Source organism: Notechis scutatus, chromosome 4 (genome assembly GCF_049901735.1).
Source record: "Notechis scutatus isolate UNSWTSFEM ecotype Mainland chromosome 4, rNotScu1.2, whole genome shotgun sequence".
NCBI classification, from domain to species: Eukaryota; Metazoa; Chordata; class Lepidosauria; order Squamata; family Elapidae; genus Notechis; species Notechis scutatus.
The window spans coordinates 2,041,114-2,056,920 of record NC_142012.1 but is presented as its reverse complement, the minus strand read 5'-3'; the positions used below and the strand labels follow the sequence as shown (position 1 = coordinate 2,056,920).

The 15,807-nt window shown below is 43.5% G+C and overlaps 1 protein-coding gene across 2 annotated transcripts in view; it reads right to left on the bottom strand.

The window, feature by feature from the left end:
- SLC4A11 (solute carrier family 4 member 11) overlaps positions 1-15,807 on the bottom strand; it is a 135,380-nt gene that overhangs the window by 75,433 nt on the left and 44,140 nt on the right. For both annotated transcript variants that reach the window (XM_087962658.1, XM_087962659.1), the window contains one exon: positions 10,654-10,806. In XM_087962658.1, the coding sequence (XP_087818784.1) occupies positions 10,654-10,806 (153 nt within the window). The remainder of the gene's footprint in view (positions 1-10,653; positions 10,807-15,807) is intronic.

Sequence of the window (15,807 nt, the reverse complement as noted above, 5' to 3'; positions counted from 1 at the left end):
CCTAGGTCACGCAGGGAGGAGAGGATCAGGGAAAAACGTGGTCTACTCAGGAGGAGATTACCATGATCCTCCTCGTGGCTTGCAGGTGGCAGCTATGTATATAAGTTTGCAACTGCGCAGTCAGAATTGCTGGAGTCAATTTAGTGTTTGCTTTGAAAGAGGTTTATCTTTGCTGGCGTTCTTCCCATGGACTTTTCTCGGTTATTTTCCTGGAGTTTATGATTAGTTCTCTTGGCTTGCTTCGGAACTCTCATCAATGCGGTTTGTTTTGGTTTTCTGTTTGCCTCATTATTTACTTTTGTGACTTTAAACTGTGCCTAATAAAACAGTGAAGTTTAAGCTGAAGGCCTTACCGGACTTCAATGTATGTTTTGGGTTTGGGGTTACTTTGAGAGACTCCGGGTCATCGCAATGAGTGTCGCTTCTCATACTTATGGAGCGTTGCAGCATCCAGGTGGAATAGGATTGGGGGTTTGGACTGCAGGCCGTCCTCGGCTTACAACACAGTTCCGTTTAGTGACGGTGTGGTGGTTCGCTGGCAGCCGGTGCAGACGGCAGCGGAGTCGGACAGTGAGCAAGAAAGGGGTCCAGTCAAGGAGTCTGGGGAGGACTCAGACGAGGGTCCTGCATCCAATGCAGGGATGGGGACAGGACCATCTGGGAGGAGGGTCTCCTCTCCACAATCCCCACTCCCTTTCTACACTGATGATGTTCCCTAGTTGGGTCATGAAACGTCTGCAAGAAATCCGCCAAGCTCAGGGAGCACCAAGGACCCCACAGTCATTGTCCTCCTCCTCCTCCTCCTCCCTCCTCCCTCCTCCTCCTCCTCCTCCTCCTCCTCCTCCTCCTCTCCACAATCCCCACTCCCTTCCTACACTGATGATGTTCCCTAGTTGGGTCATGAAACGTCTGCAAGAAATCCGCCAAGCTCAGGGAGCACCAAGGACCCCAGAGTCATTGTTGTCCGTGTCCTCCTCCTCCTCCTCCTCCTCCTCCTTTCCACAATCCCTACTCCCTTCCTACACTGATGATGTCCCCTAGTTGGGTCATGAAACATCTGCAAGAAATCCGCCAAGCTCAGGGAGCACCAAGGACCCCACAGTCATTGTCCTCCTCCTCCTCCTCCTCCTCCTCCTCCTCCTCCTCCTCCTCCTCTCCACAATCCCTACTCCCTTCCTACACTGATGATGTCCCCTAGTTGGGTCATGAAACGTCTGCAAGAAATCCGCCAAGCTCAGGGAGCACCAAGGACCCCACAGTCATTGTCCTCTCCTCCTCCTCCTCCTCCTCCTCCTCCTCCTCCTCCTCCTCCTCTCCACAATCCCTACTCCCTTCCTACACTGATGATGTTCCCTAGTTGGGTCATGAAACGTCTGCAAGAAATCCGCCAAGCTCACGGAGCACCAAGGACCGTCCCCACAACAGCCTCCCTTCTTGCTGCCAATGTATCATTGGATGTCTTCCCATTTCAAAGACCATTTTCTCCTTCCCTTTATCCTGTTGCAGCCACCTCCAGCGGTTACTACTTATCTGCATATTACCCATTGTGGGAAGGGATCGCCTGAAAAGCGAAGCGTGTGGATTTTTATCACTAACAGCCCGCTGGTTCCCAGGCAGATTCCGATCAGAACGGGCTCCCCCAAAACCAGAGAAGGTGTGAGTCACCTTCTGTCTACGCAAGACGGGGATATATTTTTTCCTTGTTTTTTCTTTTTCTTTTTTTTTTGCATATTGGGGGCGTGCATAAGCGCACCAACGTGCCTACCGTCCCTGTCCTATTGTTTCTCTTATTCTTCTTTTATTTTTCTTATATATTAACACCTGGTGGTCTAGAGCGAGCCCGGCAATCTGCTGGCCTCCAGGCAAAACATTCTGTCACGCAATGCTTCCCTCCGCAGAAGAAGAAGAAGAAGCAGCGGCCGCCGTGGGAAGGAATCAACAAGGAGGCGCTCGCTGATAAAGGAGAACATTTGAAAAATGCCCTTCTAATCGGTTTGGGGAAAGATCAGTGGGGGCCATATTCCTTCCTCTTTCTCTTCCTTCCTCCCTCCCCTTTCTTCTCTTCCCTTCCCTCCCCCTCCGTCCGTCTCCTTCCTTCCTTCCTTTCTCCCCTTTCTTTCTCCTCTTCCCTTCTTCCCTCCATCCTCCCTCCCCTTTCCTTCCCCTGTCCCTCTCCTTCCTTCCTTCCTTCCACTTTCTTTCTCCCTTCTTTCCTTCCTTCCCTCCCTCCCCTTTCCTTCCCCCGTCCCTCTCCTTCCTTCTTTCCTTCCTTCCACTTTCTTTCTCCCCTTCCTTCTTTTCCTTCTTTCCTTCCCTCCCTCCCTTCCTCCACTTTTTTTCCCTCCCTCCCTCCTTCCCTCCCTTCCCTTTCTTTCTTTTCCTTCCTTCCTTCCTTCCACTTTCTTTCTCCCTTCTTTCCTTCTTTCCTTCCCCCTCCCTTTCTTTCTCCCCTTCCCTCCCCCTTCATCCCTCTCCTTCCTTCCTTCCTTTCTCCCCTTTCTTTCTCCTCTTCCCTTCTTCCCTCCCTCCCTCCCTCCACTTTTTTCCCTCCCTCCACTTTTTTCCCTTCCTCCCTCCCTCCCTCCCTTCCCTTTCTTTCTTTTCCTTCCTTCCTTCCTTCCACTTTCTTTCTCCCTTCTTTCCTTCTTTCCTTCCCTCCCTCCCCTTTCTTTCTCCCCTTCCCTTCCCTCCCCCTTCATCCCTCTCCTTCCTTCCTTCCTTCCTTTCTCCCCTTTCTTTCTCCTCTTCCCTTCTTCCCTCCCTCCCCTTTCCTTCCCCCGTCCCTCTCCTTCCTTCTTTCCTTCCTTCCACTTTCTTTCTCCCTTCGTTCCTTCTTTCCTTCCCTCCCTCCTCTTTCTTTCTCCCCTTCCCTCCCCCTTCATCCCTCTCCTTCCTTCCTTCCTTTCTCCCCTTCCTTTCTCCTCTCCCCTTCTTCCCTCCATCCTCCCTCCCCTTTCCTTCCCCCGTCCCCCTCCTTCCTTCTTTCCTTCCTTCCACTTTCTTTCTCCCCTTCCTTCTTTCCTTCCCTCCCTCCCTTCTTTCTCCCCTTCCTTTTCCATCCCCCTCCATCCCTCCTTCCTCCCTCCCTCCCTCCCTCTCTCCACTTTTTCCCTCCCTCCCTCCCTCCCTTTCTTTCTTTTCCTTCCTTCCTTCCTTCCCTTTATTGGCTGCCCTGCTTACCACAAGGTGACCCTGGGCAGCTTAAGCTATACAAAAGAATACCACAAAACTACAAAAACACTAAACACAATTGTTAAAAGGCTTATTTGCAGCTCTTTAAACCTCTCATCCCATGGTGGAGAAGAAGAAAACCTGGAAATTCTTTTCAACTTCGCCCTGAAGGTTCAACAGGAACCTTTCCTAACCATTTGCAAATGGACTCTTTCCGATTTTCAGAGGGCAAAAAAAGGCAAACCTGAATTTAACCTGGAACTAAGAAGGAATTTCCTGGCCTCCAGGAGTTATGGGATGCCCCATCGCTGGAGGTTCCCCCAAAAAAGTTCAGGCAACCATTTGTGGAACAGGATCTCCTGTTTGAGTCGGGGGGTGGACTAGAAGACCTCCAAGGTCCCTTCCCACCTCTTCTGCTTCTCTGTTCTATACCTCTGGAGAATTCCCATTTGCACCTCAGATGCTACAGAGACGAAACTACTTTCTTGGCTTGAATGGTTCCCCAAGGATTTTAAAACAAACAAACAAACAAACAATTGCATTAAATACATTTATCAGTTCATAAATTTCTCCGGCACATTTTGCAGCTGCTACCCCGAGAGATGCTCCGATGCTCCTACTATTCCAACTTGGGAATATAAATTGCAGATCTACAAGACTTCCGACACATCCGATGGTTTTGCACCCTGGCTGTGCAAGGTTTACCCTTCGGATCCCAAACTACGATTCTGGAATGAGGCAGATGCTTTAAAGCAGTGGTCGCCAACCGGTGGGCCGTGGCCCATTGGCCATCCACGTGAAAATGTTGGTGGTCCGCAGAGAAATGTGACCCGCACAGCAACACCTCCCCCCCTTAAAGCAATTAATCCAGGCTGCACAGGAACACAAGGCTGTGCCGCCCACATGGCCCGCAGGAACCCTCCCTGCTTACTCACTCCTTACTCAGCAAACTTGCCTGCTAAGTTGCTATTTTTCCTTCCCCCCCACAACCAACAGCTGTTCTGCTGTGCCGGGAGATTTAGATTAGCTAGGAAGCAGGAAATCGTTGCATTTCTTGCTTTCTTGCTAATCTTTAGATCTTCGGCTTTGCTTTTAAGCAGGGCTGAACCTTCCTTAGGACGGAAATTTCCATTATTCAGTGCAGACTCAGGTAGCAGATTGCAGAAAGGTAGATCTCTGAGTGAATCTGTGATTCCAGGAGCAACTCAATCTGCCTGCCTGCTGTGCCTGATTTTGGGTATAAGTTGCTCTTTCTTTTATAAAAAAAAAATTCAATATTTACACACGTGGTGTGTTGTGAGTTAATTTTGTGAGTTTGCTTATGTGACAGACTCAGGCAGCTGATGGCAGAAAGATAGATCTCTGAGTGATTCTGTGAGCCCAGACAGTCACATGAACACCAAGCCACACCCACAAATTAGGCCACGCCCACAGAACCGGTGGTTAAGAAATTTGAATCCCACCCCTTCCTTTGTGTGTTTGTGTGTGTGTGTGTGTGTGTGTGTGTGTGAGTGTGAGAGAGAGAGAGGGAGGGAGGGAGAGAGGTTAGATCAGATCTCTCTCTCTCCCCCACCAATATCAGCAAGCCATTATCAGTCAAAATTCATTAGTGGTCCCCGGGATTTAAAATTATGGGTTTGGTGGTCCCTGAGGTCCAAAAGGTTGGCGACCCCTGTTTTAAAGAGCTAGTGGGGGAGACTGTATGGGTACTCCTTGACTTACAAACCCGTTCACTTTAGTGACGGTTCAAAATTACAACGGCCCTGAAACGAGTGACTTGTGACCGCTTTTCACCCTGACGACCGTTGCAGTGTCCCCACCACAGTCATGTGATCAAAATTCGGGTGCTTGGCAACCAACTCGTATTTATGACGGTGGCAGTGTCCTGGGGTCACGTGATCCCCTTTTTGCGACCTTCTGATCCACAAAAGTCAACGGGGAAGCCAGATTCACTTAACAACCAGCTTACTAACTTATCAATGGCAGTGATTGACTTAACAACCGTGGCAAGAAATGTGGGTGAAATGAGGCAAAACTGAAAGTCTCACTTAACAACTTAGATTTTGGACTGAATTGTGGTCAGAAGTCCAGGACAACCGGTACCTAGAGGTGGAGCTCTCGCCTCACAATCAGGAGGCTGTGAGTTCGATTCTAGGGAGAGGCTAATATTTGGAATAGGCTCTCCTGCTCCAGCAGGGGGTTGGACTAGATGACCTCCAAGGTCCCTTCCAAATCTGTTATTCCATTCCATTCCATATTTTCTATTCTGTTCTGTTCTGTTCTACTCTATTCTATTCCAATTCTATTCTATTCCAATTCTATTCTCTCCCATTCTATTCTATTCCTATTTCAATTCCTATTCCTATTCTATTCTATATTCCATTCTATATTCCATTCTATATTCTATTCTATTCTATTCTATTCTATACTATACTATTCTATTCTATTTCTATTCTATATTCTATTCTATTCTATTCTATTTTCTATTCTATTTTCCATTCTATATTCTATTCTATTCTATTCTATTCTATTCTATTCTATTCCATTCCATTCCATTCCATTCCATTCTATATTCTATTCTATTCTATATTCTATTCTATTCTATTTTCTATTCTATTTTCCATTCTATATTCTATTCTATTCTATTCTATTCTATTCTATTTTCTATTCTATTTTCCATTCTATATTCCATTCTATTCTATTTCTATTTCTATTTTATTCTATTCTATTCTATTCTATTCTATTTTCTATTCTATTTTCTATTCTATTCTATTCTATTCTATTCTATTCTATTCTATTCTATTCTATTCTATTCTATTCTATTTTCTATTCTATTTTCCATTCTATATTCTATTCTATTCTATTTCTATTCTATTCTACGTGACAGTACTCATAATACTATTCTTCCAATTTCGAGAGAAAGTGAGAACTTTGCCTTGGCTTGGATTGATTGATGACTTTGGGGCTGTTCTATTTTTTTTAAAATATCTTGGTTGTTGCAAGAAAGAAGGGGGAACAAAAAGAAAAGAAAAGATTTATAATGGCTTTTTCTGCTGAGGAACTGAGAAAAGAATATGAGCAAACAAAAAAAAATGGCAAAGATGGTGTGAAAGAAGCCTTCCTTTTTTTAGAAATGGCGCTTGCTAACTATCAACAAACATTACAACAGATGGAGGCAGCAGAAGAAGAAGAAGGAGAAGAAGAAGCCATCTTTAATGAATTTCAGAACTTAACTAAGAAAGAAGGAAGAGGGAAAGGAAGGAAAATGAAGGACTTAAGATTTAAAAAAACACTTAAGAAAGGGAAAAATAAGGTGCAAAATCAATATAATGATAGTAAACAAAAGGAAAAAGGAACACAACAGAGAAGGGAAGCCAGTAAGGCAGAGGCTAGAAGAAGGGTGGGTAGAAAGGTCTGGTGGGGGAAGAAAGGAAGGGAAAAGGTGGAGAAAAGCCACAAAGTTTTGAAATTAGATGGGAAAAAAGGAATCTTTTTTAGGGACAAAGGGTAAAGTATAATTTCTTTAAAAAAGATTTTGCAAGGTACACAAGATGGTATTGTAGCATTGTATTAGAAATAGAAAATTAGAATGGTTTAAGAGTTAATAAGAGATTAAAATGTTGAAATGTTTAGAAATGATTGATTTTAAAATTTAATAAAATATTAAAGGGAATGTTTAGAATATTGAGTTTTAATTAAAGAGTTTAATAAGACTATGGTATTGATGTTATTATAAAAAAATTTTATTGTAGCATTTGTCTTTGGAAAAGGCAATGGGAATGTTATAAGATTCAATATTTAGATCTACTGCTTAACTATGTATTTAATCATTTTGGATTTATTATTTTTTGTTTATTTAAAAAAAAAATTAGTAGATAGAATGTACCAAGCAGAATCAGATTGGGTATTAGGTGTTATTTTAAATGTTAATTTGATTAATTTAGGGGGAAGATAGAAAGGCATCATACTCTGATTAGTGATTTCAGGAGAAATTCTTTTTTTTTTATTATAAGGAACGAGACAAAGGGATAATAAAGAATGGACAAAAGATACAAATATAATGACTCAAATTAAGATGGATTAATTAAGATAGAATTAAGAAGAGTAAAATGTGTGGAGAAGCTAACATAGAAGACATAGAATGGTAAATAAAATAAGTAATGACATGTAAGATGAGCATGAATATAATTGAAGTCCATGAAGAGAGAGATACCTGGGGCCAAGTTACTTTCCTAAAAGATTTTTTTTATGTTTTGTGTGTTGTGTGTTTATGTTTCTGGGAGAATTAATAAAACCTTGCAGAAATATAGAATGAGAAGTAAAGAGAAACTGGACAAGAGGTATTTGTATGCTTATATGGAAATGGTTTAAAATAGAATTATATTGTATAAAATAAGGTTTTATTTGACTTGTAAAATTTATAATGGAAAAAGGTTTAAGTATGTAATGGTTAATGATGATTTGTTTGTTTTTAAAAATTAATAAAACTTGTTTAAAAAAAAAATACTATTCTTCCAATTTCTAATTTCTACCTCTCTTTTCTCGTCTTTAACAAGGCAAAATATCAAAGGCTGCTCTCGATGTCTCCAGTTTAAGTTATTCCCTCTGTTATGCAGGAGGGAGAAGTTATCCGCATGAGAAATTCAGCCGTCTTAGCGCTGGGGACGGGGACGCTGTGCCAGTCAACACAAAGCAGGACCACGTGCTTAGGGCCCAAACTCGACAACTGACGGGGAAGGGAGCCGGAGGAAGCCACCAATAAGTGGCTCAACTGGTTTTGGAAGGCCACGAGTGTGAGAAAGCTGGCCTCTTGTTTCAACACACCTGAATACAACACAGCACTGAAATTCAGCCGGTTGTCTTGTCTAACCTGGTAAAATTCTTATTCACCCACTTGTCCACCACGGCAAAAGCTCAGCACACAAAGGACGACCCCGACAGCTGCAGCCAACCCTCGACTCACAACAGTTCATTCGGTGACCGTTCCAGGTTACGACAGCCATGGGGGGAGAAAGGGACTTGTGAGCATTTTTCACCCTTACGACCCTTTGCCCCAACCCCGTTGGTCACGCGATTCATACTTACGACGGTCGCCGTGTCGTATGATCCACTTTTGCAACCTTCTGACCAGCCAGAGTCAATATTCATGTAACAGTTGCAGTGATGCACTTAACAACGGTGGCAAGAAAGGTCCGTAAAAAGGGGGCAAAGTTCGCTCAACAAATGTCTCGGTTGGCGATAGAAATTTTGGGTTCAATTGTGGCCACACGTTGCTTGGGCGGGGGGTTGGACTAGATGACCCACAAGGTCCCTTCCAACGCTGATTATCTGTTATCTACAGGACTATCCGTGTTATTATTATGGTTGGTTGCACAGTCAGCATAGATGTTTAGACTGGATTTTGCATTTTTTATCCATTTATCACGTTTTTTTCCCAAGCACCTGTGTTAGGCGGTTGTGGATGTTTGATGTATATACAACCATAAAATCCAAGACAGTGAGTGATCCAAGAAAATCACAAGTACATTCCTCTGTAGGCCTATCCTAAGAGCCAATTCTCAGACCGATCAAAATTCTGCAAACTTTCTCCTTTGAAGAGGATAGAAAGGTTTATCAGAAAGAAAATCGTAACGTCTCCACCCTCGTTATGTATAGATGGGAAATCTGCTGGAATGTTTCCAGACTCGTTCCACTTCTCTGCAATAAATCTTGCTAAAGAAATCCCTGTCAGAATCCTACCTTGATGGAATTACCTTTGGGGTTTAGGCAACTGCCGAAAGGAAATAGCAGTATAATGAGATTTATGAACCAGTAATCTGTCTTGGTTTACTTTTATCTGTTGTGAAGTCAAACGGCTTGAGGCACGGGGCAAATCTAATTGACTATGAATTTGAATTGTGAGCTATGCCAACAGGCACACACACATAACCAAGCACCATGAGACAAAACATGGCTTATTAATCTAAAATCACAGATTGGCTAATTTAGCATGACGATCTCTACACCCTCTGGAAACAAGCCATTAGAAGATAATATTTCTAGCTCAGGAGCAACCACAAAAGAATAAACATCTAAGGAAGAAACAAACAGACCAGAACACGTGCTCTATAGCAGGCAGACCTTATTCTTAACATTGGTACGCCACAGGGTTGAGTGTTGAATCCCTTACTTTATACTCTTTATGTGCATGACTGCATTCCAACTCACACTAGTAATACTATTGCTAAATTTGGAGGTGATACAACAGTGGTGGGACTCATCTCCGGGGGGTGGACCTCATGTGGTGTGGAGACAATAACTTGGTCCTCAACACCAAGAAGACCAAGGAGATGATAGTGGACTATATAGAAGGAACAGGTCAGACATCCAGCCCTTGCTCATCAAGGGAGACCGAGGGGAGCAAGTGGCCAGTTTGAAGTTTCTGGGTGTTACCCTAAAAGAGGACCTGACCTGGGGGGGCTCACATTGCAGCCCTGGTCAAAAGGGCCCAGCAGAGATTAGACTACCTGAGGCTCCTCAGGAAACAACAACTGAATGAAAAACTGCTGGTGACCTTCTACCGCTGCACCATAGAGAGTATCTTAACTTACTGCACACCTGTGCATGGTTTGCCAATTGCACAGGAGCAGATAGGAAAGAGGGTGAACGTCATTGCCCAGAGGATCAATTGGTTGCCCTCTCCCCTCTTTGGAAGAGCTTTATAGCTCCCGCTGCCTTAAGAAAGTTCAAAACATCCTCAAAGATCCATCTCATCCTGGGCACCCTTTTTTTGAACTATTACCATCTGGCAGATGGTACAGGATAATAATAAAAACAGGGACAAATAGGCTGAAAAACCGCTTCTATCCCAGGGCAGGAGCTCTTTTGAATTCTGCTGTATAGTGCAATATTAATGCAATATCAAGGGTTTTCAATTCAATCTATATAGAATGTGAAGGATGTACGTTTGTGTTTTATTTTCATAGCTGAAATGTACACTGGAGATGGTATTTCATTTCGTTGCACGAGGGGCAATGACAATAAAGTAAACTAAACCAAACAACACCCAGATAAGCAGAGTTTAACACCAGACAAACATTCAAGCAGTAAACAACAGCATAATCAAGGAACTACAAAGAAGAAAGCCACACTCCACCAGCATTGACAGGGCACTGTTTTCAAAGAAAACCGCCAAGCTCAGAGATCACTAAGAGTCCCACAGTCCTTCTTCTCCTTCTCCCCTCTGCAAATCCCACTCCCTTCTAACACTGATGATGTTACCTAGCTGGGTTATGAAACGTCTGCAAGAACACAACCAGGCTCAGATAGCACCAAGTCCTGCTCCTCCTTCATTCCGCAAACCCCAGTCCCTTCCTGCACTGATGGTATTACCTAGTTGGGTCACGAAACGTCCGTAAGCGCAGAGAGCACCAAGGGGCCCACAGAACAAACCGTCACAGGCCCAGGGCAACCAGGTGAGGTTTCATGGGGAAGCGTCCTTACCTGTAACGTTCTGCTGAACATCCAAGTTGACGTTCACGAAGAATCGGATGCTGTCCCCGGACACAATGGAGGAGTTGACCGTGTCGAAGAGTTCTTCCCCTCCAACTTCCTCTTTGTTGTCACAGCCGTCATCCGTATCGCACTTAAGGTAACCTGACACACGAGAAGAGCCATTATTGACCATTTCCTGCTATCCTTATCAAGAAAGCAAAGCCAAGTCTCAATGGGGTATATTGCTATAAGCCAAGAGTCTTCACATTTGGCTCCTTGAAGACCTGTGAACTTCAACTCCCAGAATTCCCCAGCGAGCATTCTGGGAGTTGAAGTCCACAAGTCTTAAAGCCGTTAGGTTTGGAGATTCCCTCCTACATATTTAACAAAATGAAATTCAACGTAGAGAAAAGTCAAGTCCTACACTTAGGCAGGAAAAACCCAAAGGACACATATAGACTGGGTGAAACCAGGCTCAATAGCAGGAACTGGGAGAGGGATCTTGGAGTCTGAGTGGACAACCAGCTAAATGGGAGCCAGCCGTGTGCAGTAGCAGCTAAAAAAGCCAATGCAATCCTAAATTGCATTAACAGAGGGATACAATCCAGATCAAGGGAGGTAATAATACCACTCTATAAAGCCTTAGTAAGGCCACACCTAGAGTACTGCATCCAGTTTTGGTCACCACACTATGAAAAAGATGTTGAGACTCTAGAAAAAGTGCAGGGAAGAGCAACCAGGATGATTAGGGGACTGGAGGATAAAACATACGATGAACGGTTGCAGGAACTGGGCCTGGCTAGTCTAGGGAAGAGAAGGACCAGGGGAGACAGGATAGCAGTTTTCCACTATTTGAGGGGCTGCCCCAGAGAGGAGGGAGTCAAGCTATTCTCCAAGGCACCCAAAGGCCAGACAAGGAATAATGGATGGAAACTGAACAAGGAGAGATTCAACCTGGAAATAAGGAGAAACTTTCTGACAGTGAAAACAATCCACCGATGGAACAGAAGTTGCCTTCAAAAGTTGTGGGAGGCTTTCAAGAAGAGATTGGACTGTCATCTGTCAGAAATGGTGTAGGGTCACCTGCTTGGGCGGGGATGGGTGGGGGCGGCTTGGACTAGATGACCTCCAAGGTCCCTTCCAACTCTGGAATTATCTGTTATAAGAAAAGCCATTTTTTCCCCCTTATGCAGGTGATGCTCCTGTACGAAACATTTTCTGAGGAGGTCAGAGAAATGAGTAACTCATGGAAAGAGAGAGGTTAGGGGTTCCGAAAAGTACTTTGATCCAGGGATTGTGCATGTCATCTTTTGTTTTATGGGGAAACATGGTTTCAAGAACGGTAATCCCATAAAAAAATGCATGTTCTGAAAATTCTTCACGAAAGGCGAGTTGGGCTGAGAGAGGGGTACTGGCCCAAAACCAGTCAGTTGGCTTTCATGGCTAAGGTCTGGCTAGAACTCACCGCCTCCTATTTTCTACAAGGACCCCTGGACCCCTTCGCTGGGCTCAATAATATTCCTGCAATTGAAAATAACGTTGGCCAATCATAAAGTGCTTTAGCTAGTTCTATCTTTCATGTCTCTTTTCTTTTATGTACACTGAGAGCATTTGCACCAAGACAAATTCCTTGTGTGTGCAATCACACTTGGCCAATAAAAGAATTCTATTCTATTCTATTCTCTATTCTATTCTCTATTCTCCATTTTATTCCATTCTATTCTATATCCCATTCCATCCCATCCCATTTAAATTCTATTCCTATATCCTTCTATTCTATTCTATTGTACCCTATGACTATTATTAAGTGTTGCACCTTATGATTCTTGACTCTTGGTGAAAGTATCTTTTCTTTTATGTACACTGAGAGCATTTGCACCAAAGACAAATTCCTTGTGTGTCCAATCACACTTGGCCAATAAAGAATTCTCTATTCTATTCTATTCTATTCTATTCTATTCTATTCTATTCTATTCTTTCCTTATTCTATTCTATTCTATTCTTTCCTTATTCTATTCTATTCTGTTTTATTCTGTTCTATTCTATTGTACCCTATGACTATCATTAAGTGTTGTACCTGATGATTCTTGACTCTTGACGAATGTATCTTTTCTTTTATGTACACTGAGAGCATTTGCACCAAAGACAAATTCCTTGTGTGTCCAATCACACTTGGCCAATAAAAGAATTCTGTTCTATTCTATTCTATTCTATTCTATTCTATTCTATTCTATTCTATATTTTCCATTTTATTCTATTCTATTCTATATCCCATTCCCATCCCATCCCATTTAAATTCTATTCCTATATCCTTCTATTCTATTCTATTGTACCCTATGACTATTACTAAGTGCTGTACCTGATGACTCTTGACGAATGTATATTTTCTTTTTATGTACACTCAGAGCATTTGCACCAAGACAAATTCCTTGTGTGTCCAATCACATTTGGACACCAATAAAGAATTCTGTTCTATTCTATTCTATTCTATTCTATTCTATTCTATTCTATTCTATTCTATATTTTCCATTTTATTCTATTCTATTCTATATCCCATTCCATCCCATCCCATCCCATTTAAATTCTATTCCTATATCCTTCTATTCTATTCTATTGTACCCTATGACTATTATTAAGTGCTGTACCTGATGACTCTTGACGAATGTATATTTTCTTTTTATGTACACTCAGAGCATTTGCACCAAGACAAATTCCTTGTGTGTCCAATCACACTTGGCCAATAAAAGAATTCTAATGTTCTTTTAATCAAGAAAGGATACTATTTTCCAAAGCACCAGAAGGCAGGAGACGAAGCAACGGATGGAAACTGATCAAGCAACCTGGACTAAGGTGGAATTTCCTAACAGTGAGGACAATCGACCAGTGGAACAGCCTGCCACCAGAAGTTGTGGGTGCTTGATCACTGGAGGTTTTCAAGAAGAGACCGGACAGTCACTTGTCTGAAATGATACAGGAGTCTCCTGCTTGGGCATGGGGTTGGACTAGAGGACCTCCAAGGTCCCTTCCAGCTCTGTCGTTCTGTTACTCTGGAGAGGAACACCTCAAGCAAATTTGCAAAGATGTCATTCCTCTTAACTGAAGTTTTGCAAGCTCGATCATCGTCCCATCTTCAAAGAAAGCCAATCCAGCACCCCTCCGGATTATACATCCTGGAAGGGGATTCAGGTAGTCCTCGATTTATAATAGTTCATTTAGCGACCGTTCAAAGATACAACGGGCACTGGAAAAAGTGACTTGTGACCGTTTTTCGCACTTACGACTGTTGTAGCATCCCCGTGGTCATATGATTTATAGTCAGACGCTTAGCAACCGACTCGTATTTACGACAGTCGCAGTGTCCTGGGGTCACGTGATCCCCTTTTGTGACCTTCTGGCAGGGCAAAGTCCGTGAGGAGGCCAGATTCATTCACTTAACAATTGTGTGACTGCCGTGGTTCACTTAGGGACGGTCGTAAAATGGGGCAAAACTCACTTAAGTTAGCAACAGAACTATTGGGCTCAATTGCGGTCGTTAAGTCGGTCTATAGTGGAAGGGAATAAACCCAAGGTGTGAGGACCCGGGGCGTGACACAAAAATAACAACATCACAAAAGTAGAATAAATTCCCTTTAATGCCTCCAACCTGGGCCTCAATGTCCAGTTATCCTTGGCTGGAGATCAAACTCTTCCAAAAACAGTCTACAAATGGAGTAAATGCAGTCCTAACCCAAAGTAAAGATAATTAGAAATTTAAAAAAACCAACACAAATCACACTGAAGTCATTAACACGGCAAGCCAGGATGATAAATTGCAGACTTCCACAAGATAACGCAGCAACCGCAGTTGGGAGGACGTTAAAACCCAGATAAGCCTTGACAAAGATAATGCACGCTTTGCATCCAGCAAGGAGCTGTGTGCAAACGCTCCACTTATACCCTGTTCTCCCAGCTGCAACCAATGAAAGGGATCAGGGCCCTTTTCTCCCCCATAATCCACCTTGCTCCCTTCTCCGTTCCTCCCTTCGTGCCCTAGGATGAAGAGGGGGCCGGACTGGGCCCTTCCACCGGAGCCATACCGTCAGCTGCTCGGCCTCCCCCTCAGAATCAGACTCCAACAAGGGCATGACACAAGGTTTCTTTTTTTGGGCTGGAAAAAAGAGGAAAATCAGAACGAATTGAAATGGAAAAATTTCTTAGGCGATGCTGGCTAGTTTGAGGAAAACTTTTTCCTTTTTGATTTTGGTGGAATTAAAAAAAACAAACGACAAGACTGCTTTGTGGGGAAAAAAAAAATCTACATTACTAGTATTTATTGTAGGTAATTTATTGTTCCCGTTGCCCTGTGCTTTTAATTGTGGTTGGCCGCCTGGATTCACTACAATAAGGAAGGGCAGTCGTATAAATGGGATAATAAAACCGATTTTTTTAAAAAATAAAAATAAATGGAACCCTCTTGAGAGAAGGAAGGTTGTGTTTTGCGTAGGTTTGGAAGGACATTCAGGAAAACATTTTAAAGGGGCAGCAGTCCTGAGGTAGCGGGGGTGGGATTGGAAATTAATGATCATTAATCCCAGTGGTGGCTAACCTTTTTGGGCTCCTGGGCCCAAAATTGTGCGTCACTGCACCGTGCAGCATCCAGAAGGCAATGTGCACCCGATGCTGCACACAATCCTCACCACCGCCTCTGCACTGCACCTCACCGCTGATTATCGGCGATTTGAGGCCTTTTCGGCCTCCTCCCAGAGGCTTCAGGAAGGCTTCTGCAGGCTTTGCAGGTTGAAAACTAGGCCCATTTCGTCACTTCCAGTATTTCCAGAAAAATAGGAAGTGATGAAACAGGCCTAGTTTTTGACCTGCAAAGCCTGCAGAAGCCTTCCTCAAGCCTCTGGAAGGCCAAAAAGGCTTCAAACTGGCTGAAAATCAGGTGTGAGGCGCGTGTATGCGCAGTAAGGTAAATTTGCCTGCACCTTGCATGCTGGCACAAATGGCTCTGCGTGCCACCTGTAGCACACACGCCATAGGTGCGCCATCACGGATTTATCCCCTTCTGAGGAAAATTCTCATTTGTGGGTAATTGCACAAACTGTGAAGGTAATGCTCCAATTACTAAATGGGTGACACCAAAGTGTGAATTGCTCAACCCTACGAGAGAAACAAGCTTCA